General features: G+C 38.9%; 1 protein-coding gene across 1 annotated transcript in view; it reads left to right on the top strand.

Annotated features, from left to right (window-relative positions):
- Positions 1-22,674, top strand: part of LOC149186540 (protein fluG-like) — a 323,927-nt gene that overhangs the window by 198,356 nt on the left and 102,897 nt on the right. The window contains exon 14 of the mRNA XM_089412631.1: positions 12,328-12,473. Coding sequence (XP_089268757.1) covers positions 12,328-12,473 — 146 coding nt within the window. The remainder of the gene's footprint in view (positions 1-12,327; positions 12,474-22,674) is intronic.

Genomic DNA, 22,674 nt, shown 5'->3' with positions numbered 1-22,674 from the left:
CCATAACTGATTTTCCGTTTCCGTCTCTGATTACTTGCTCTAATACCATGTGAAAATTCTATCACTATAGCAACTTATGTACTTATCCTACTTATTTCATCATCAGTTATTCATGAAATTACTTCAACAAACATTAAAATAAATATTGTTGTACATATCACATTATAATACAGAAACAAACATATGCACACATTAACATAGTTATTTTGGACTAATTTCCCCGGAAAAACCCAAAGTGGGAAAATCGGTGCAGCAAAGGAGGATTTTATTATTCAACAATTTTCTAGTACAACAGGGTGCCAAACTAGCTTACCCACAGATAGGCAAATTTCTAGTACCCTACTGACCTCTGCGTCAGCCTGAAATCCTTTGTGTCAGCCTCAAACCCTCTGCGTCAGCCTAAAACCCTCTGCGTCAGTCTAAAACCCTCTGCGTCAGCCTACTGAGGCTTTGCGCAGCCTCTCTAGCCTTCTGCATCACTCCTGCAGCCTCTACGTGGATGACGCAGGCCCTTCTGGCTCTGCGTAGTCTCTACTGCCTTTGCAAGGCTTCCTTTGGCTTTGTGTCTGCCTCTTCTGCCTCTGCGCTAACCTCCCATCTCTCTATTCCATACTTGCTTCCTCCTGACTGCTCTCCAGACCACTGGTTCAATTTATCAGCAAACCCCGCTCCAGAAATTGAACTGACTGGTCTCCCTCAGTGTGTTCTCCAAGTGCCCCTCAAGCCTCCTCTTATACTTTTCCTGTTGACATCTCAACAGCCGAGATTAAGTCCTTAATCAACGACTAAGATTATATTTGGCTTGATCCATGTATTTTGGACCATTCTAACATAGATTCATATTAATACACATTAATATTTTATTTTCCCTAAGTTTAGACTTAGGGACTCCATTAAAAATATTAATTATTTTAATATCTCCTGATCTGTTTAGAATCTGCCCAAACCCTTTATGGGTACTGAAGATCTTACGTGCCCCAACCTCTCCACCAAATTTTGTGGCTAGAGCACATCTGATGCTACCCCAAATCAACACATTCCTCTTATTTGTACCAATGACATTATATTTTCTTTGCATTTGCTTTAGAAAAATTTGGATTTAACACCCCCATATTTGTCAATAATGGTCAAACTATACCTTTATTTTTATTCCTTGTTGAATAACTTATGATTATGATATAGTGGAACAACATTGTCACACCCATTATCGTCATATCAAAGGGTTTGAATATATTTGGCATACTTATATGTATTCACATATATTTACATGTATGAATCCATTTAAAATGAGGCGTAGCTTTAATGTGTCACCAATGGTATTCAACCTTATGACTTCAACGTTGTGTAACTTAGTTATATGTGTACCTACCTTGATCGAAGGATTTATGTTTGTTCTTATTATCCTCTGCCATGGTTATTTCAAAGCATATGTTGTCACTTTTTGAACACAAGCCTCGTGGCAATGCCTTACACCGTGGTTTCTTGACGAGTCTCCATTCATGTGTATACTTAAACGTGTACAAGAGGTCCCACATACTAGTTGTAACCTTAGTCCACTGTCTTTATCAACAATGGGGATTTGACAAGGAGTGATCAATAGTGATTAGATTTTGTGTGTAGTTAGGAGAAGTACCTACCCTTGCTTCTGCCACAACGTTCTCATGTATTACATGTCCGAGTTGAAAGTTGATATCTGCAACTATTGTGTATCTGATTATGTAGAAGGAGTTCTTTTCTTATGATGTTCTTTTGAAAATGTTTGTTGTGAACTGGTCGCTCTTCTTTGGATGCCTGTCTAGCTTTAGTTTAGTTACAAACTGAGACTAATGGTGCATACCAGGTTCACATGTTGACCTGGAATCCCAATTTTTTCTCCTACTCCTAGTTATTTTTATACATTTGGTATCCCTCTACTTTATTCACCATGAATTCTCAAATTGTGAATGGTGGATTTTTCATTTGCAGATAAAATCCTAACCCTTTTTCGAGGGTTTGGATATGGTGATTCACTAATCTGGGATTTTGATCAGACTCGATCTTCACTAAGGCAATTCCTGCATTAATTTCTTGTGGGTAAGTTTGTACTTTCAAGAAGGCATTTTATTTGTAATTAGAGTCGATTCTAAACATTTCTTCTTTACGGAAGGAGGATATGCACAAAGATCAAGCCAATTATGCTAAGGTAGATATGGATAATTGTTATGGTTACCCACCACATGTGGGTGACACTCATATGAGAAATTTTAATCCTAGATGGTCTTTAGTCAGCAGCCAGCAACCCCTTACAGCCACCAGATAGCTCAATGTGCCACCATCTACACCACTTGAGCCAGCTATTATGTTTTCTCGCCCCTCTGTTATGATCATATCTTTGAAGGTGGGCCTTCCAACCCCGAAGGTATAGATTTCATTAAGTAGTTGGGTATTTTTGCTTACTTATTAGGGACACTTTTGGGCATGGATTAGTGGGGGGATTCGATGGAAATAATGGGCTTTGCTTGTACTTTTGTCCCCTTATCTGATTTGGTGGTTAACCTTGTATCCTAGTCCTGTGGGATCCTCTTTAATGGCTACTAGATTTAGGAGTGCCATTACATGGGAAATACCAATTTTAGTTGTGTGGTCCTATTTCTTGACACCACACACCACTCCCCTCCACTCATTATGACCCCTTTTCACATATCTCCTATTTGGGTCCACATTTTTCCACTATGCCCACATGTAGTTAGCCTCCCCCTCCCCTTATCCACACTTTGGATCGGGCCTAGAATGATGCCCCGGAGGTTGATGCAGCTAAAAATAAAAGTAAAAAGCATAATTTGGCCACTCTCAACAGGAAATGTACCATAAAATGAAAAATATGGTTGGAACATAGAAATTTAGCATGTGGGCAAAAGCCAAACATGATCTTTACCCCTATCTTTATGGTTATCACCCTGGTTCCTAGGGAACCCTATATTGCCCCCCTACATAATTAAGGAACCCATGAATGTCCCAACCCCTGGTGGGCGATGAAATACCCAACCTTAAAGAGACTATTCACTGCTATATCGTTCACATCATACTCTCATCCCTAGAGCCTCGAGCAGTTTTAAAAGAAAAATCAATAAAAGGAAAAAGACATATGAAAAATGGTGGAGAAACAAAGTTTGAGGTAACTCATATACCACAATTTATCCCTCCTACATTCATACACCCAAGTGTGGGCTTCCCTTATCTTAGATACCCTTGTACTATGGCATGTGGCTTAGAGCCTTCCCTTGATGTCCCTTGGTTAATCTCCTTCTTGAACTTGGAGACACTTGTACACTCTAAAGACCACTATGGAAGGGCATGAAACCATGAAGTGCCCACTTGGTTCCATGGTTTGTATGCTCATTTACTCAATTACATTGATGATTTATTGTACTGGAAGGTGAGGAGACAAATTAGATCTTATAGGATTGTAGGTGCGTCTTCATATTGGGGTTTGGTCTCCCTATATGGGGTCCAAGCCCTCCAAAGGGTCATATTGGAATTTTTAGGGTGTGCATTGAGAGCCATGGGCCTCCACTATAACAAAGAGCAGATAGCCACACCAGGGGATCCTTTAGTGCCATCCATTGCTCGCTCGTGCTCCACCTATTTGATGATGATGATGCACCTGGACCACCTTGCCCAACCAGCCACACACTTGCACCACACAGTTGGCAGTTGATCCATGATCAAAATGAGGTTGTGTCTCATTGTGGGAGACAAAGGGAGGGTTTGCATCATTGTTCCAACTCTTACAAATGGGATACCAACTTGATCGATCTACTTGAAGGCCCATGAGGATGTTTTTGTGCCCCCCATAGACACTTGGGAGCACCACAGGTCATTTGCTTGGATATCAAGGGGCCACTTCTTTTATCACTATATGTGGAGCCTTCCACTCATTTTCACACACATTGGACTCCAATAGGTCTTCCAATGGCCCTCCTACTTGTTTATCTATCATTTTGGTCCTCTTGAGAGGCTTATTTTTAATGTTATGGAGCTCTCTTGGTGTGGTTTTCACCAAGGAGTGTTCTTTTGCACATTATTTTATTATTAGGGGCATCATTAGGCCTAATTAAGCAAATTGAACCCTTATAGGATCATATAGATTGATGAGACAATTGATCCATTCCTCGTCATCACTTGGATTGATATCTCTCTCTTCTTGACAATTTCACTATAGCTATTGATGGACGAATTCGATGAATATTGATGCATTTCAATGTTTGGATATCTTGTTTTGGTCTTGGAGCTTCGATTTTGTATCTCTTTGATGATTGGATATACTCACTATACTTGTAAGTGATTTTTATTGGTCTATTTTTCCTCTCTCTTGCAGACATGTATAATGTATGGAATTTTCGCTCATGAAATCTACAATTCTGCCCTAATTTAATGTGAATTTCTCAAATTTTGATCTTGTGAGGATATTACATATGATACATGTTCAGTTGAGTGAATTAATGTTCCTAGGGGTAAATTATCTCCATAATTGCCTTGAGAAGTCATCAAATTGCTGCAATAAAGTATAAATTCCTTTGGTAATATAATAGTTGCCTCTAGTACCATGAAAAGTTACAATAGGACTCTTTGTTTGGCTAAAATAACTCCAAAGATTGAAAATAGATTGACTCCATTCTACCAATAGGCTAGGCACTAATCCTATCCTTGGTGATCGCCCTAAAGAATATGTTTTTCACCTCTTTTATCTTTTCTAAATCCCTAACCCTAAGGGTATCCTAGAGCATCAAACAAAATCTTTGAGCCATCCATTTAGAGAGCGAGTTGGACTACAACTGTACAGGGGTTTTCCCTAGGCCCTCAAAAATTTTGAAGGAATTTCCGCAACTAGATTTGGATTTATCCCAAGCCCTAACTCCAACTCCATTCTTGTCCATAGGTTTCCTTGGTTAGTGGCTTCCTTAAGGGTCATTGAACTAAAAATCAAGTCAATTACAATTTCATTGACCTTGTTCTTCTCCCTTGTTTGGCCTAGATATTATGTTTGAAGTTTCACCCGAAACCCTAGGCCTTACTTGGGTCTAGTTGGGCTTCCTTGTGGTCCTGCACCATCATCATTCCTATTTCAGAAGACCACTTTAGAAATCATCTTCCCTTAAGGATCTTAGGTGTAGGGCATCCCTTATCAAGGAATATCCCTAATCCCTAGGCCTAGGCTTCCTCTTAAGCCTCTCTTGGAGAGCCCTATACCTTGCTTCTTGAGAAAGTCCTATCATATGAGTCTTTCCTGTGAATGGGCTCTTGAAATCACTATCCCTCCATCATTGATATACCATTTATAGTGATTTTCCTTATACCGAGACTCCTCCCATCAATGAAAGTCCGTAAAGAGAAGGAAACATCGAGTGAGGTGACAGTGGGTCCTCGTCCCATTTTTGCCACTTGGTCTAGTAGCTGCCCCTTTGGAACCCCTCATAGGACCCTTGCTAGATTGAGCGGTAACAATTACCATGATAATTCTCTCTCTCTCTCTCTCTCTCTCTCTCTCTCTCTCTCTCTCTCTCTATTTTCTAATGCTTCTTTCGAGTTCATAATTTAACCACAAGCACTTGTTTTTCTTTGCAAGTTAGTCTTGGCTGGATTTGGTTGCTCGTTGGCTTTCTTTGAAGACGTGATTCTTCACTTAGGGTTCCTTCACTACAATAATAACAGGTGCTCTATTTTTTTTTTAATTCTCTATAGGGTTTCTAAAATCATGAGTATGTTGTTATCATGCCGGAGACCTGCATTGATGTTTGCTTGCATTAGGGTTATATTGAGAGACCTCATGTCAGCCATTGTTATATACTCCTTGGTGTTAAACTAATTCGATGGTTTTATTGAAGTTCTTGGGCACGACCTGCTCTTTGTAATTTAAACAGAATTTCTAAATTATTTGATTATTATGTATGTATAGATGTGTGGCCCAAGGTTGCATGGTCGAGATTGTAACCTCTATATATTTTCTTTCTCTTCAAAAAAGACGGAGATTATGATTTCCTCTTTCGAGGACCTATACATATGTTTTTCAATATTGTTGTTGAGCAAGGTTTTATTAAATTATAGTGTATAGTGGGGTCGTAGCCTATATAAATAAAAGTTTCCCATTTTTGTTCGTTAGAAAAAGCATAATTGTATATTTTTCTTTCTTTTTTTGAAAAGAGGCTTGCACTTATTTATAATTTTCTACAGGGCCTTCATACCCTCTTTACTATGGCTTTTCCATTTATGTGTTGTGAGTATATATGATTTATCGTTTATTTTCTAGTTTCCATGTGGTCATATTCTTTTCTTTAACATGCATATTTATGTAATATGTTATACATGTTCTGAGTCTATTTTTTTGTAACGATATAGCTAATGATATAATTAAAAAGTATGAACTAGGTGAGAAGCCTAGCGTATCCCTGTCATGAGAAACTGCTTCAGGTTCATATCTGAGCCTTAACACTTCTTTGTACAGGATTGATGCCCCCGGGCTTACGAAAAGGGTTCCATCTCGATTATGGCCTGAGACATCTAACTGGGGCATACCTTCCCTCCTGTCACAACCATAATAATATAGTTATATATGTATATGCATTTATATGGATACAATTATTTTATTCTACCCTTGTAAAAATTCAATTCTAATGATAGTAAAGAATTAAAATTTAAATATAGTCTCTGAGCACATTATTCTCTCTATCTTAGATAAAGTCCTCTATTTTCTTTTTGTTCCTTTATGTTGATTTTGGGGTAGCATCGGATGTGCTCTAGCTCCAAAATTTTGTGGAGGGGCTAGAATACATAAGGTCTCCAAGACCCAGAAATTGTTTGGAGAAATTCCACCCGGATTGTGAGTTATTAAAATAATTAATATTTTTAATGTAGTTCCTAAGTCTAAACTTAGGAAAATAAAAATATTAATGGGTTTTAATAAAAATATGGGTGAGAAGCTTCTAAGAGACGAGGATCAAGTATGTTTTAATCTTAGCCATTGATTAGGGACTTAATCTCGGTTGTTGATTCATCAACAGGAAAAGTATAAGAAGAGGATTGAGGGTCAGTTAGAGATACACCATATTGGTCAATCAGCTCGATTTTTCTAGGGCGAGGTTTGCTGAGAAATTCGAACAGGTGATTTGAGTTGCAGCAGAGGGGTAGGGATAGTTGGGGTTGGAGGACCTTCTCCGAGACCCCGAATACTCAGTAGACAGAGGCAAAGATACACCAGAGGAGGCAGCGCAGACCAAGGAAGGCCGACGCATTGCTTGACGCAGTGCTAGTGCAGGGGAAGAGTTGTCCTCCTGTATAAGTCTGAATTCAGTCGAGGAGTAACAGGATCAGCCAAGAAGGCTGATGTTAGAGCTCCAGGAGGCAGCACAGTGCTAACGAAGAGTCTTAGAAGTGCTCCACACAGGCCCACACAACTACTGCGAAGGGGCAGCGCAATTGTAGCTGGGGATAGTCAACTCAATTGCCAGATCGGAGGGATTTTGCTAGGTGAAGTGAGATAATCTCACTTAGGTTTATTCCAGTATAATTTATCTCTGTCACTGAATTACCGAGAGGGCATCCAGAGTTGTATTCAAAACTATTGCTTAATAATATAAAACCCTTAGACTTGTTGCACCGGTTTTCCCGCATTGGGTTTTTCTGAGGATGTATTGTCTAAAAATAACGGTGTCCCTTTTTTGTTTGTCTCGTATATATTTCAGTTTATGATCTTTATGTCAGTGTAGTCTACAGTAGTATTTTTCATCATTGTTTATATATTTAATAACTTGTTGAATGTAAAAACAAGTAGGAGATGATAAACCAGTGTTTGCAGTAGGGTTTCTGATGTGTAGATTTAGAATTTTTCACATGGTATCAGAGGATTGCAGATCATAGGACACTAAAGACATCATACAAGAGATCCATTGAATTTGTTGCAGGGAAGCAGTTGTACTGAGTGACAGTGTTGTTTCAAAGGCAGAGGAGCAGCTGAAGGAGTGACGCGGAGCCAAAGAAGTGACACAGAGGCTCACGCAGTGTTTGCATCATCATTTCGAGCCTATAGAGGGTGACCCAGTACACGAGAGGAGCTCTTGCAGTGACTGCGTTAGCTCTTTGGGCCAGTGCAGAGCCTAAGAGGCTCAAATCAGTTAGTTGTCGGGGCTGGAGGAGCAGTGCAAATTCAATCTGAGGAGCTGGTGGGACGTTGTTGCTGTTGGTGCAAACCAGTGTCTGTGGAGACAAAGCCGAGGTAGAGGGAGTAACTGCCGTGACAAATTTCTAGCCAAAGAAATCTAGATTTGGGTTGTTGAACATCGGCAAAGGAGGATTGGAGAGGAGTGATTCGACATTTGTTGGGAGGATTTCCATGAAGGAAATCAGGACTCAGAGGGAGTCTAGAGGAGCTTGTTCCTTAGATGATTTCTAGTGCCAAAGAAATCCGGATCCGAGTCTTGTTGAGGTAGCAGCGAGAGACGGAGAATAGAACTTGTTCTATACTTGTTGAGCAAAGATGGCAGTCAATGGACTAAGGGATCAGAACAAATTGGATGGAGCATCCAATTTTTTCATCTGGGAGGAGAGGATCCTGGCAGTTATAGACAATAATTGCATCAAGGACTATACCTTGAAGGTAGTTGTTGTTCCGGTCGACGTTGATCCGCTAAAGAAGTACGAGGAGGCCCAGGTGAAGGCTAAATGCATGATTCTAGACGAGGTCAAAGATCATGTGGTCCCACACATTGCTGAGAAGGAAACAACAAGGGAGATGTGGGAAGCATTGACCACCTTGTACCAGGGGACTTCCGTTCAACAAAAGATGCTATTGGAGAATCAACTGAGACAGTACCAGATGCAGAAGGGAGAAGATATCGATCCCTTCCTCCTTAGGTTGCAAGGGATTCGAGACTAGCTGACTTTCGTGGGGTCTACACCAGATCCTGAGTTCATTGTCAAGGCTGCCCTTAATGCTGTCACTGAAGACTGGGAGACCTTTGTCCAGAGAATCTTGGGCAGGGCTTCTCTCCCCAGGTTGGAGGAGATGTGGGAAGCTCTTCAAAAAGAAGAGATCATACATTAACCAAGGTAGGAAGTAGCGGCAAAGGAGCCAGAGTCAAGAAGGAGGAAGAGGAGGATGCAACTCTCGCATCAGCGGGACAACCAGGGCAGTAGAAGAGGAAAGAGAAAGAGATAACCAAAGTCAGATGCTTCAGGTGTGGGGAACTGGGACATTTTGCCACACAATGTCCTCGGAAGAAGGGCAAGGAAGAGAAGTCTGACTCGAAGGCTGCTCCAATGAAAGTTGACAAGGAGGACAATGATGAGGATTGTGCCATGAGTGCTCATGCACCTATAGAGAAGAGGTGGGGTGACATAGAACTGTAGTCGGGAGGACTACATGGGGGCAGGACCCTTGAGGTGCCCAAACTCTTGGATCACATACGGCTACGTGAGCCCTTAATGGCAATAGTAGTATGATGGGAGTTAATTGGTGTGAGGGATGATGGAGCAACAATGGAAGATCTAGAGTGGAAAAGTCTGAAGCAGCGCAGTAGAGCGTTGAGCAGTGCGGGAGGCACAGAGCAGATACAACAACAGAGCAGTAGCATCAAAGGGTCAACATAGATTAGCAGCAGAGGTATCTTCAACATCATGGGGTATCCAGACTGACCAATATGTCAGCTTTGGGTGACTTTTTCAGTTTCTTACTTCTTAACAACTAAGTTGCAGTGCAACAGTTAGTAGTGGCAGTGCTATGGGCAACATGATGCAACATTTTTAGAGGGAGATGCAGTATAGGTGCAGCAATGACAATGGCAGTGTCATGGGTAGCAGTACAGGTGCAGCAATGCAGTGGATGAAGGGTAGCAGGCCAAGCATCAGCAGCACAGAGGACCGATGTCATGGATCCGTGTGATGCTTCTAGTTGGAAGTATTGCTAGAGCACATTCCTCGCTAAGAGGGAGTGTTGATTTTGGGGTAGCATCAGATGTGTTCTAGCTCCAAAATTTTGTGGAGGGGCTAGAATACATAAGATCTCCAAGACCCAGAAATTGTTTGGAAAAATTCCACCCCGACTGTGAGTTATTAAAATAATTAATATTTTTAATGGGGTTCCTAAGTCTAAACTTAGGAAAATAAAAATATTAATGGGTATTAATAAAAATATGGGTGAGAAGCTTCTAAGAGACGAGGATTAAGTCTGTTTTAATCTTAGCCATTGATTAGGGACTTAATCTCGGTCGTCGATTCTTCAACAAGAAAAATATAAGAGGAGTCTTGAGGGTCAGTTGGAGATACACCATATTGATCAGTCAGTTTGATTTTTCTAGGGCAATATTTGCTGAGAAAGTCGAACAGGTGATTTGAGTTACAACAGAGGGGACGGGATAGTTGGGGTTCAAGGATCTTCTATGAGACCCCGAATACTCAGCAGAGAGAGGCAGAGATACGCCAGAGAAGGCAGCACAGACCAAGGGAGTCTCATGTTGGGCCAGGAGGGCCCACGCATTGCTTGACGTAGTGCCAGCGTAGGGGAAGAGTTGTCCTCTTGTAGAAGTCTGAATTCAGTCGAGGAGCAGTAGGATCAACAGAGAAGGCTAACGTCAAAGCTCCAGGAGGCAATGCAAGGCTAACATAGAGTCTTAGAAGTGCTCCACAGAGGCCCACGCAGCTACTGCAAAGGGGCAGCGCAGTTGTAGCCGAGGATAGTCAGTTAAATTGCTAGATCGGAGGGATTTTGCCAGGTGAAGTGAGGTAATCTCACTTAGGTTTCTGCTAGTATATTTTATCTTTGTAACTGGATTGTCGAGAGGGCATCCAGAGTTGTATTTAGAACTACTACTTAATAATAGAAAACCCTCAGAGTTGCTACACTAGTTTTCCTGCATTGGGTTTTCCGGGGATGTATTGTCCAAAAATAACGGTGTTTCTTGTGTGTTTGTCTCGTATCTATTTCATTTTATGATCTGTATGTCAATGTAGTCTGCAATACTATTTTTCATCGTTGTTTAAATAATTAAATAACTTGTTGAATGTAAAAACAAGTAGATGATAAACTAGTGTTTGCAGTAGGGTTTTTGATGTATATATTCAAAAAATTTCATAATTTTCACCTTCATACAGAATACAAGAATGAAGTTCTTGTTAAAATTTCTTAGCCACCCTCATATGCTCATTTATATCACAAATACCTAGGCAAAAAAATAAAACTAATTCATGTTCATTTCCTATTCAAGGCGTCACTCTTTCTCACAAATCTTCCTTTTCCCTTGTTATATTTCTCTTCTTTTTTATTTACAATTCCCTGAAATGTTATTTTTTGTTTAATCCTCACTCCTAGTTGATGTGTTATCTCAGGGCTTTGTTCCTGCTCCAACCTTCACTATCTCAGATGCTGATTTATTGTGACTCTCTTGCGATGCTAGTTAATGCTCCTAACAATGTAGAAATTGCAAGCAAAAAAATGGGAGAAATTGTCAAATAATTAGCCTTCACTTCATCTTGGAAAATATGATATATGCGACTACAAGTACATAAAAAGAATCTTTTTTCACATTTTTATAATCAGGAAAGGTTAAACCAGAATGACATTGTAAAATATTCTCTAATTTGAATGAAGGTTTTTGTTTTTTGTATGAAAAAAAAAAAATAGTCATAATGTAAGTCTATTTGAAAGTAATTTGTAATTTAGTTTTTAAAATATTAGATATGAACATCAACCATTTTCACTAAGATTATAAAATTATTAATGTAAAGATACATTAAATTTCCATATTTTCAATGGATATCATAATCAGCAAATAATTAAAGACTCAAACTAACCAGTCATGATATATTGAACTATTTATCCAATTACTCTATATAACCATTAATTTTATTCTCTAGTTATTATGTAAAGCTATAACTGTAGATGTCCATATTTTCTAATCAAAGATCCGCATTTTCTCATTTCAATGCAGATGAGTGTGCTATGTTTCAGATTTTATTGTCTATTCATAAAGAGAGATTTAGTTTTTTACTATCCATTTGTATAGAGATGGCTAATTAGTAAAGTATATTGTAATGGGAAATATTAAGCACATACTTTAAGCCAGAATAAGTGATATTAAACCAATGCATTTAACTCAATGTAAGAATAAGAATAAGTGATTAAAATAATTATCCAAATGATGCTTAATATTTAGGTATTGCAAGTTCTCAGTTTAGAAATGTTTAATATCCAGTTTCGCTAATCGCTAGGCAAACGATTTGATGTGTATGCTGTTTCTTCTCGTTAAATTGTTTGTTTTGGTCTACATATAAATTGGCTGCATGTTTTTTTTTTTGCAGGTGCATGCAGAAGGAGGGAAAGGCCAGTTTGAAATATCCTTGGGGCATTCACCTTGCATGGATGCAGCTGATAACTTAGTTTTCCTAAAAGAGACTATAAGGGCAATTGCAAGCAGAAATGGACTTCTTGCAACGTTTATACCCCAGTGAGATTAGATTGCTTAATTTCTTGATGTTAGCAGTAGAAAATGACAATGCTAATGGTTTATAGGGCGCAGTCATGTTTTACCATCGTAACAAATGTACAACTAGTTCCCTTTTCAGACCACAAGTTTCATTGCGTTATCTAAATAAAAAAAATGACATTTGCCTCTTTGTCATTTTGACCTCGATCTCACATATTCATATGCATTAACAACATTAGGCAGTTGGAATCTGCCATTGATAGTACATGCTGATCTCAACGAAATAGCTCAGTAACTCCTGATGACTGAAACCCTAGACCAGGGAAAATGGATATAAGATATTATTAGCTTATCTTTGACACTAACGTGAAATTCTCTAGGTGGAAGACATACTGGTGGAAATTTCTGTTCCGTAAAGTCTGGTTTAGGGATATGTGAAAATCAAATAACAAGCTATGACGCCCAGTGCCTCCTGTTTGTCTGACACACATATTTCTTTGCACATCCTTCACTATTCTGTCATCCCGTGCCAAATTTTGCGTATCGGCACCTAAGCTTATTAATTCTGCATATAATTCATTCTATTATTGTTCGCTTTAGTATGACCCTATCAATTCCCACATGGCAGACATGTGTATTCATTTATTATATTTGTATATCTTATTATTACTCTATATTTCTGTGTAATGCTGTTTCGTGACTGGTCATTACCATTGCCTGTATGCATGATTGAATTTTGACTAAAAGATCTTCTATTTTAGGCCTTTTGAATGCACGGAATAAATGAGACTGTAATAAGATGTCTGAATGTGAACATCATCTTTATATTAGAATCATCTTAAAATGAATGTGTTGACTTGCGTATATTTGGTCCCTCTGCTCCAATTGATTTTCTATGCACTCTTTTACTTCTCTGCCTATCATCAGTTAAGAAAATCAGGGATGTCAATGAATCAAACCTGAAAACAGAGCTTATACAAGGGGGACACAATGCATAATTATTGCTGAAATGTGGAAATGAGACAAAGAGCTGACAATAGAATTTGTTGTCCACACGGTAAGTTGGAAAACAGTAGAATCTATATTTGATAAATAGGACCACAATTAGAGAAAGCAAAAAGCAATGGCTTTACATAACGAGGCTGTTAAAATAAGATAATTGCTCTTGCATGAGGAGTTGGCTAAACACAAAGAGTCAGTTAACTGAGTGATTGAGTGTTGAGTCAATTAGAGTTAAGTGTTTTAGTGTGTGGTTGCATGTCAAGGCGAGTAGCTAGTTGGAAAATGATAAATATCCTTTACGGGGTTCCTTGTAAGGATCATATTTTGTGTGATCAATAGAAGAGCAGCAACTTATGTTTTATGTGTGAATTCATGCTTTGTCTTCTTGGCCTTTCCAACAAATTGGTATTAGAGCAAGGTTACACAAAAACAGATTTGCAATGGTCACTTAGCCAGATTTAGATGCACACAAGTTCCGAGAATTTTTGACGCGTTAGAGCTTTAACGCTCTCCTCCCAGTGGTGCACTACGTTAGTCAACCAAAAATTCCGAGGTCAAAGTTTTTAAAAGTCACTTGGGAGCAGTGTTGTTAAAATCGCGATAAAATCGCGATTTTATCGGAAAATCACGATTTTTTCATCTTGCCGATCAAATCGCGATTTTTATACGAAAAAATCGCCTACTTTTTTTTTTGCCGATTTTTACTGAAAAAATCGCGCTTTTTTCAAAAAATCGCGATTTTTTCGAAAAAAGCGCGATTTTTAACGAAAAAATCGTGGGGGATCAGGACAGCATAGTTTTATAACTTTTTTTGGGTTTTTTCATGCAATGTTTTTTGAAAGAAACAAATAATTTTTGAGTGGGGTAGCTTAATGATCAAGTCTAGGCCCTAGTATGGATATACTATTCATGGTAATGTTAAATTCTTAAAGTAAAAGTGACATTCTCCTTAATCTTCATTTTCATCCTTTTACTTAAATTTTTAACATTACCATGAAATGACTCAGGATGTTTGAGAGTGGTTCCAGCCTCATTGGATTTCATATGGAGAAAGTAGAATTTTAGATTTCATTTAAAATCCAGCAGACTTATCAGTTTTTCAGGATTTCAGGATTGGGAGATTGTAATGTTTCCAGGTGACACCACCTGCCCGGGCTACCCCTGCCACCAGTAGAGGACGTGGTTTACCTCCTATAGCTCCTACTTCTAGTTCTTCAACGTCTAGATCACATCAGACTCCACTGCCATTTCCACCTGCACGGGCACCAGCATCTACATTTAGAGGGAAAGGGAAAGCTGTGGCATTTTCTCGCAAGAGGGGCAGAGGAAATCAATAGGATTAGACTTTCATTTTATTGTATATGACATTATGACATGATGAGATACATTATCATATTTTTTGTTGATATTTTGAGGCTGAGTTGGGACTTACTATTCAGGACATGATTCAATGTTATGTGTGATTTTAGCGCTAGAAATGATATTAAACATCTTATATATTAGTTTTTTTATCATATTTATGTGTCAATGTATTTATTTTATGTTGTAGATGGTTTAGATATTAAAAAAATTGAAAAAAAATGAATATTTTTGTGCCAAACGATTTTTTCCCGCTTTTTTCCGATTTTTTCCCGATTTTAACGATTTTTTCCGCTTTTTTCCCGGCGCCGATTAAATCCCGATCGCGATGTGTGCAACACTGCTTGGGAGTAATGAGGGAGTAAGAAGTGTTAGGATATTCCGACACATAGGAAATAGTTAAGTATAACTTGGTCTAGTATAGAGTTAGGTAAAGTGTGTTTCTTTACTATGTACATTTTGTAACTTACAATCCAACGGTCACGATATGTAGATCCGACGGTTCATTCTCTCCTCGGTATTATCGACACTTGATCCGTGGCTTAACACCCGATTGGTCCATGATCTCTATTTAAAGATCATGGAGGGTCATTTGTAGGTTAACCGTGCATGAGAGAAGCTTATGTAAATTTTCATTCTTTTATTAATAAATTGCCTGAAGTGGCCGCGTTGGCTCAGGCCGTGGACTGTTTCCCTCTTTGAGGGTTTTAACCACGTCAAAAGTACTGGTGTATTGGTATGTGATTTGTTTGTGAGCGGTGTCCTTTGGTGTTCTGTCTGAGGAACTTACCCTGTAAATTCCTACATGGTATCAGAGCTATTTGAGGGCCGCGTCTGTTGGTGATCCAAATCTGAAGCCGGTAGAACTGCATCCGACTACTGTTTCCTAGATCTACTGTTTCTGACTGCTTTCGGGCCGAGAGGACTACTCTGTTGTGTTGGGAGCATCTGTTCCAGTGAGGAACCCCTTTCGTTTCACGCGAAAAGGTTTCCGGTAGCCCTAGCTACGTCATTTTTAAGATCTGGAGGTATACAGTGTTTATTTGCAGTTTACAGTTATTTTCTCTCTGTTTATTTCGGTTTCGGTTTATTTAGCTTTTTTTATTACCAGATCTATACCTTTCATTTCTGCGTATGCTCTTTGCCCCGCGACTCTGTGCGATCTGGGCAAATCAGAAACAGAAAGGAAGGATTTTTCTCATGCGTATGCTCTTTTCCGCTGCGCCTTAGTGTGATCTCGAAAAATCAGAAACATTGAGGAAAATATTTAGTTTCCGGCTAAAGCTAACTTCGAGCCGTAAGGTTTGTTTTTTTTGTATGTCCGTGTTGGGTTTTGTGTTTTTTGTTTTGTAGGGAAAAAGAGTTTTCTCAAAGCAAGCACGCAACCCAAAGCTTCAACCCCCCCCTTCTCTCTCTCTCAAAATTTTTGTATAGCTCAATTGGTCCAAAGCTAATTTATGAGAGTAGAGGTCTTGAGTTCAAGTCTCCTTTTTGTGGGGGCGGATTTTTCATTTCCGCACATTCCCGCACTTCGTCGGCGACTTCATCAAATTTTCTTCAAAAAGCCATAACTTCTTCATCCGGAAGCCGTTTTCAGAACCGTTTTTTTGAAACAGCCTAATTTTTCGAGATCTTTCCATTGGAACACTTAGTTTCAGCATCTATAGCTTCAGTTTATGTTAAAATGGAAAGTCCATGCCAAGTTATTCTTGACAACACCAACTACTTCCAATGATGGTCCTACATTGTCGATTTACTTAGAAGTAAAGGTCTCTACAGAATAGTCACAGACCAAGAAACCAAACCGAAAGATGAAGATAAGGCAGCTAAATGGGAAAATAGGCAAGATCAAGCACGTGGGTTGATAGGGATGCCTATTTCTCCAGATCTTAGATTCCATATTGCAGAACTTGATACTTCTGATGAAGCAATGAAACAGATTACTAAAGTCTTTGGAACTAAAAATGAACTTAGAGCCCATCAACTTGAAAATGAGATGCTTACATTGGACCCCAATAATTTTTCTTGCATTGAAGATTTTTTGTCCAAGTTCAAGACCCTTAGACTTCTCTTGGAAGGTGTTAAGGTTAAGAAAGAAGATAGTAACCTTATCTATTCCATTCTTACTAAGTTGGGACCAGCCTACTCTGTGTTTGTTTCCACCTTCCATTCTACAAGAGAAGCCTTCATTTCTCAAGGACAAGACTACAAGTCCCCTTCCTTTGATTCTTTTTGTGATTCTTTAATAAGAGAACAAGAAAAACTCTTACACCTTGGTCTTTTTAATCTTGGAAACTCTTCTAAGAAAGCGTTAGCCGCCCAGCAACAACCAAATCCAAAGAATCCTAAGAAGTTGTATCCTAAAAGGAATGGTCCTAAACCAAACAAGGGTCCTAAGCAATTTCAACGTCAAAATGAGAAATCATTTCAACAAAATGATAAGACAAATAAAAACAAAGGGAAGAAGACTGATAGACATTGCAACTTTTGTAATCGAGATGGCCACTTAGAATCTAAATGCTTTAAGAAGATGGAAGCCTTGGAAGCAGCAATGAAGAAGCATCACATCCATTTGGAGCACTCTTCAACTTCAACTTCATCTTCAGGAATGGCACTTTCTACATGTGGTTGTCAAGCATCTCGGTCTGGCTATGCACTAAATGTATTTTCTTCTTCTCATTCTCATGAGTGGCTCATTGATTCTGGAGCTTCTTATCACATGGCCAAAAACAAAGCCATGTTTTCTTCTTTAAATGATTGTAACACCAAAAATATATATGTTGGTGATGATAGATCTCTTAGTGTTGTAGGGACTGGAACTGTTCATATAGACAATGGTCAATTTAATGATGTATTATGTGTTCCAACCTTATCCTGCAACCTTCTATCTGTATATCAGATAACCCATTCAGGTGAAGGTAAAATCGTTGAATTTTCACCTCACGATGTTGTAATTAAGGACCTAAGAGATCCTAGACAGATTTTAGCTACTGGCATTGCTGATGATTCTACAAGGTTGTATAAGTTTCACAACTTTGGGTCATCAAATATTCCCTCGGTATTTGTTGCTCATAATGATGAAGTAAGCAAACTTTGGCATGAGCGATTTGGTCACTTAAACTATCGCTCTCTTCAGAATCTATGTAAAGAAAATATGGTGACAGGTCTTCCAATGGTATCTTGCAGAGATGGTGTTTGTTCCAGATGTGTACTCGGAAAACATCATCGGGACAGTTTTGAAAAACGTGCCTCTTGGCACGCCTCAGCCCCTTTATAGCTTGTGCATAGTGATTTATGTGGTCCACTTCCAGTTGTTTCCTTCTCTGGCTACAAGTATTTCTTAACTTTCATTGATGATTTCTCCAGACGCACTTGGGTATACTTCTTAAAAATCAAGAGTGAAGTATTTAACATGTTCTTGGCCTTTAAGGCCTTTGTTGAAAAACAATCTGGACATCAAATTCTTAAGCTAAGATCTGATAATGGCGGAGAATATGTTAAAAACAACTTCATCAACTTTTGCACTGAGCATGGAATTCAAATGCAACATATTGTTCCATATACTCCACAACAAAATGGTGTAGCTGAAAGGAAGAATCGCACCTTAAAGGAAATGGCTAATTGTATGCTTCAATCTAAAGGACTTAGTCTTAATTATTGGGCACAAGCAATTAACTGTGCAAATTACATAATAAATCGCACTCCTACTAAGGTTTTAAAGAACATCACTCTAGAAGAAGCATGGAGCTCAATTAAACCAGATGTAAGTCACTTTCGTGCTTTTGGAAGTGAAGCATGGGCCCATATTCCAGATGAGAAACATAAAGCTTTAGAACCTAAGAGTGAAAAATGTATTTTTGTTGGATATTCTAAAGATGTCAAAGGATATAGACTTATTCCACTTAAGTCCAAAATTATTATCATTAGAAGAGATGTAAAGTTTGCTGAAAATATATCGGTCTGCGAGCCTAGTTCGGCGGATGTGCCACCTCTCCCTATCTCTTCTACTTTTGAAAATATTTCTTCTTCAGATGATGAAAGCGAGGATGAAAATCCTCCCCCACCTTCTCAGGATCCTCCTTCAGCTCCTCAGCTTCCAAAATGGGTTCGTGCTACTCGGGATGCAGCAGGTGATCTTGTCGGTGATCCTACAGATCAGCGATGTACACGTTCTCAGTTTGATAGAGCCTCTTCTTTACTGGCTCAAGCTTCAGTGAATTATGATCCTGACACCTTGCAGAAGCTTCAGGTCATCCAGATTGGGAAACAGCTATGAATGAAGAATATCATTCATTATTGGCAAATGATACATGGGATCTTGTTCCTCTACCAAAGGGACGAAAACTTGTTAGATGCAAATGGGTTTACAGAACCAAGTATGGACCAGATGGGAAAGTTGATAAACATAAAGCTCGTCTTGTTGCTAAGGGTTTTTCACAAGTTGAAGGCATTGACTACACTGAAACCTTCTCCCTTGTTGCCAAAATGAACTCTATCCGCCTTGTTCTTTCCCTTGCTGCCTCTTTCAAATGGGAAGTCCATCAGGTGGATGTTAAATCTGCCTTCTTGCATGGGGACTTGCATGAAGAAATCTATATGGAACAACCTATTGGCTTTATACAAACAGACTTCAGCCTTGTATGTCGGCTTAAGAAATCCCTTTATGGTATCAAGCAAGTTCCTCGAGCTTGGTATGCCAAAATGGATAACTTTCTTTTAGAAAATGGCTTTTCTAGGTGTCATTATGACAATACTGTTTACACCAAGAAAGTGGGCAAGTCTCTTATCATTCTTGTTCTTTATGTTGATGATCTAATCTTGACTGGTAGTGATCCCAACCTTATAAACCATGTGAAGTCTAGCCTTAAAAGGAAGTTTGAAATGACAGACTTAGGACACTTACATTATTTTCTTGGTCTTCAAGTCTTGCAATCTAAGGAAGGTATTTCCCTTTCCCAGTCCAAGTATGCCTGTGATATTCTACGCCATTTTCACATGGAAGACTGTAAGCCAGCCCCTTCTCCCTTTCAGTCTGGAGTCAAACTTTCAGCCACTTGTACTTCTCCTGAAGTTGATGCTACCTTATACCGTCAACTTGTAGGAAAACTTTTGTATCTAACCCATACTCGTCCTGACCTTTCCTTTGTTGTTGGCCTTCTTGCTCGGTTTATGCAAAACCCACGTGAAAGTCATTGGAAAGCAACTAAAAGAATATTTTGTTATGTTTGAGGTACAGTTTAGTTTGGGATTTATTACAGTGCCGAAGCATCTCCTCTATTGGTTGGTTTCACTGATTCCGATTGGGCTGGTGACCCTGATGATCGGAAGTCTACTGCAGGTTGTGTTCACTCTTGGTTCAGGACCTATTACATGGGCTTGCAAGAAACAAGGTGCCATTTCTCTTTCTTTAGCAGAAGCAGAGTATCGTGGTGCCGTAGAAGCTAGTAAGGAAGCCTTGTGGCTTTGTCAGATCCTGTCAGAGTTTAGCTTTCAGCAGCAACATCCGACTACACTTTGGTGTGATAATCAAAGTGCCATTCAACTATGCAAAGATCCAGTCCAACATCAGCGCAACAAACACATTGAACTGCAGATGCACTTCATCAGAAAGCTCATCCACGACCATGTTCTTGAAGTGCAATATTGTTCAACAGATGATCAAGTTGCAGACATCTTTACAAAGGCTCTCATAGAGGCGAAGTTCCCTAAACTTCAATTCATGGTTGGAGTTCAGGAAGTTGTCACTAAGGGGGGATAGGCTCTAGTGCCTCCTTCCTTCTCCTATTGTGTCATATTTGTAAATCCTTCAATCCTATCCCAAGTTGTTCTTAAGGGGGGATGTTAGGATATTTCGACACATAGGAAATAGTTAAGTATAACTTGGTCTAGTATAGAGTTAGGTAAAGTGTGTTTCTTTACTATGTACATTTTGTAACTTACAATCCGACGGTCACGATATGTAGTGATCCGACGGTTCATTCTCTCCTCGGTATTATCGACACTTGATCCGTGGCTTAACACCCGATTGGTCCATCATCTCTATCTAAAGAGCATGGAGGGTCATTTGTAGGTTAACCGTGCATGAGAGAAGCTTATGTAAATTTTCATTATTTTATTAATAAATTGCCTGAAGTGGCCGCGTTGGCTCAGGCCGTGGACTTTTTCTCTCTTTGAGGGTTTTAACCACGTCAAAAGTACTGGTGTATTGATCTGTGATCTGTTTGTGAGGGGTGTCCTTTGGTGTTCTGTCTGAGGAACTTACCCTATAAATTCCTACAAGAAGGTTTACATTATTCATTAAAAAAAAAATTATGAGGTTAACATGAATGTTTACGTTATTGTTTTATGAGGTTCACGTAATTCATAAGGTTTTCGTTTAAAGTTATATAAAGGTGTGGTAAAACATAAAAGGATTTTTCAAAAAAGAGACATTATGAAAAGGGTTTATTATATAAAGATTAAAAAAAAAAATTATATAAGAAGAAAACTTAGGGTTTTATTGAAAGGGATTATTTTTTGAAAAAGTTTATTAAGGAGAATTTTAGAGTTTTTTTTTTTTTTCAAAGAGAAATTTTTGGAGAAAGATGGCTTTCTCAAATTTCTAGCCCCAATTTCTACCGTTTATAGAGGAAGATTATGATGTGTGGGCCATTAAGATAATGACCACATTGCAGGCACATGATGCCTGGGATTATGTTTAGTTTGGGTTTTCAGAACCTGAGGATGAAGCAGAAGAAAAAGCTCTGAGTAATACAGAGAAGGAACAATGGAAAAAGGACAAGAAGAAGAATGCACAAGTGTTGCAGCTTATTCAACAGGGAGTGGACCGAGCAGTGTTCCAGAAGATTATGATCATGTCTTCAGCAAAAGTAACTTGGGATACTTTGGCGACAAACTATACAAGTATGGCCAAAGTCAATATTGTTAAGTTGCAGAATACTAGGAGAGATTTTGAAAGTTTGCAGATGAAGGAGACAGAGGACATCGATTCTTTCATGAATCGGGTCATAACTGTTGTAAATCAGTTAAAGATTTATGGTGAAGAGATTAAAGATCAAATAGTGGTTGAGAAGATCCTCAGATCTTTGTCTACCAAATTTGATGTTGTGGTAGTAGCCATAGAAGAAGCCAAAGTTTTGGCATCATTGACAGTTGATGAGTTGATGGGATCACTTCTATCGCATGAGGCAAGGATAGACAAAAATAAAGATTTCACTTTAGAGACCACTTTCAAAAGTTAGGTTTCTATTTCAAGAGACAGAGGTCAAGGCAGAAGTAGATTGAGAGGTAGAGGACAAAGCGAAAAATATGGTGGTCAGAAAGATGGCCGAGAAGAGCATGAACATGAAAATGAAAGCAACTACAGAAGCTTCAAAAACAATCAAAGAGTTGACAAATCAAAGGTGAGATGTTATTATTGCAATAAATTTGGTCACTATGCTTGTGATCGCAGGAGGAAGATAGCTGATTAAGGGAACCAGAGAGCTAATGTCACTACAGAGAGTTCTAACTCCATGTTCTTAGTTTTGCATACCATGCATGAACCATCTGCTAGTGTGTGGCTGTTAGACAGTGGTTGCAGTAACCACATGACAGGCAACAAGAATTTGGTTGCAAATTCCAATCACTCTGTGAAAACAGAGGTAAAGTTGGGGACTTACAAGACTGTGGAAGTAGATGGCAAAGGAGTGGTCAACATTCTGACTAAGCAGGGGGAGCCGAAGACAATCTCAGAGGTATATTATGTTTCTAGTCTCAAACATAATTTAATAAGTGTTGGTCAATTGTGATCCAAAATGGATTTTGGATAGACTCCTAAGTCTAAGTGTTCCTTACTGAGGAGCATGAAAGTCCAAGGATG

Source organism: Pinus tabuliformis, chromosome 3_1, assembly GCF_031772625.1.
Source record: "Pinus tabuliformis cultivar Carrire ecotype Pingquan chromosome 3_1, CPIR1, whole genome shotgun sequence".
Lineage (NCBI taxonomy): Eukaryota > Viridiplantae > Streptophyta > Pinopsida > Pinales > Pinaceae > Pinus > Pinus tabuliformis.
This window is presented reverse-complemented; position numbering and strand designations above follow the sequence as displayed.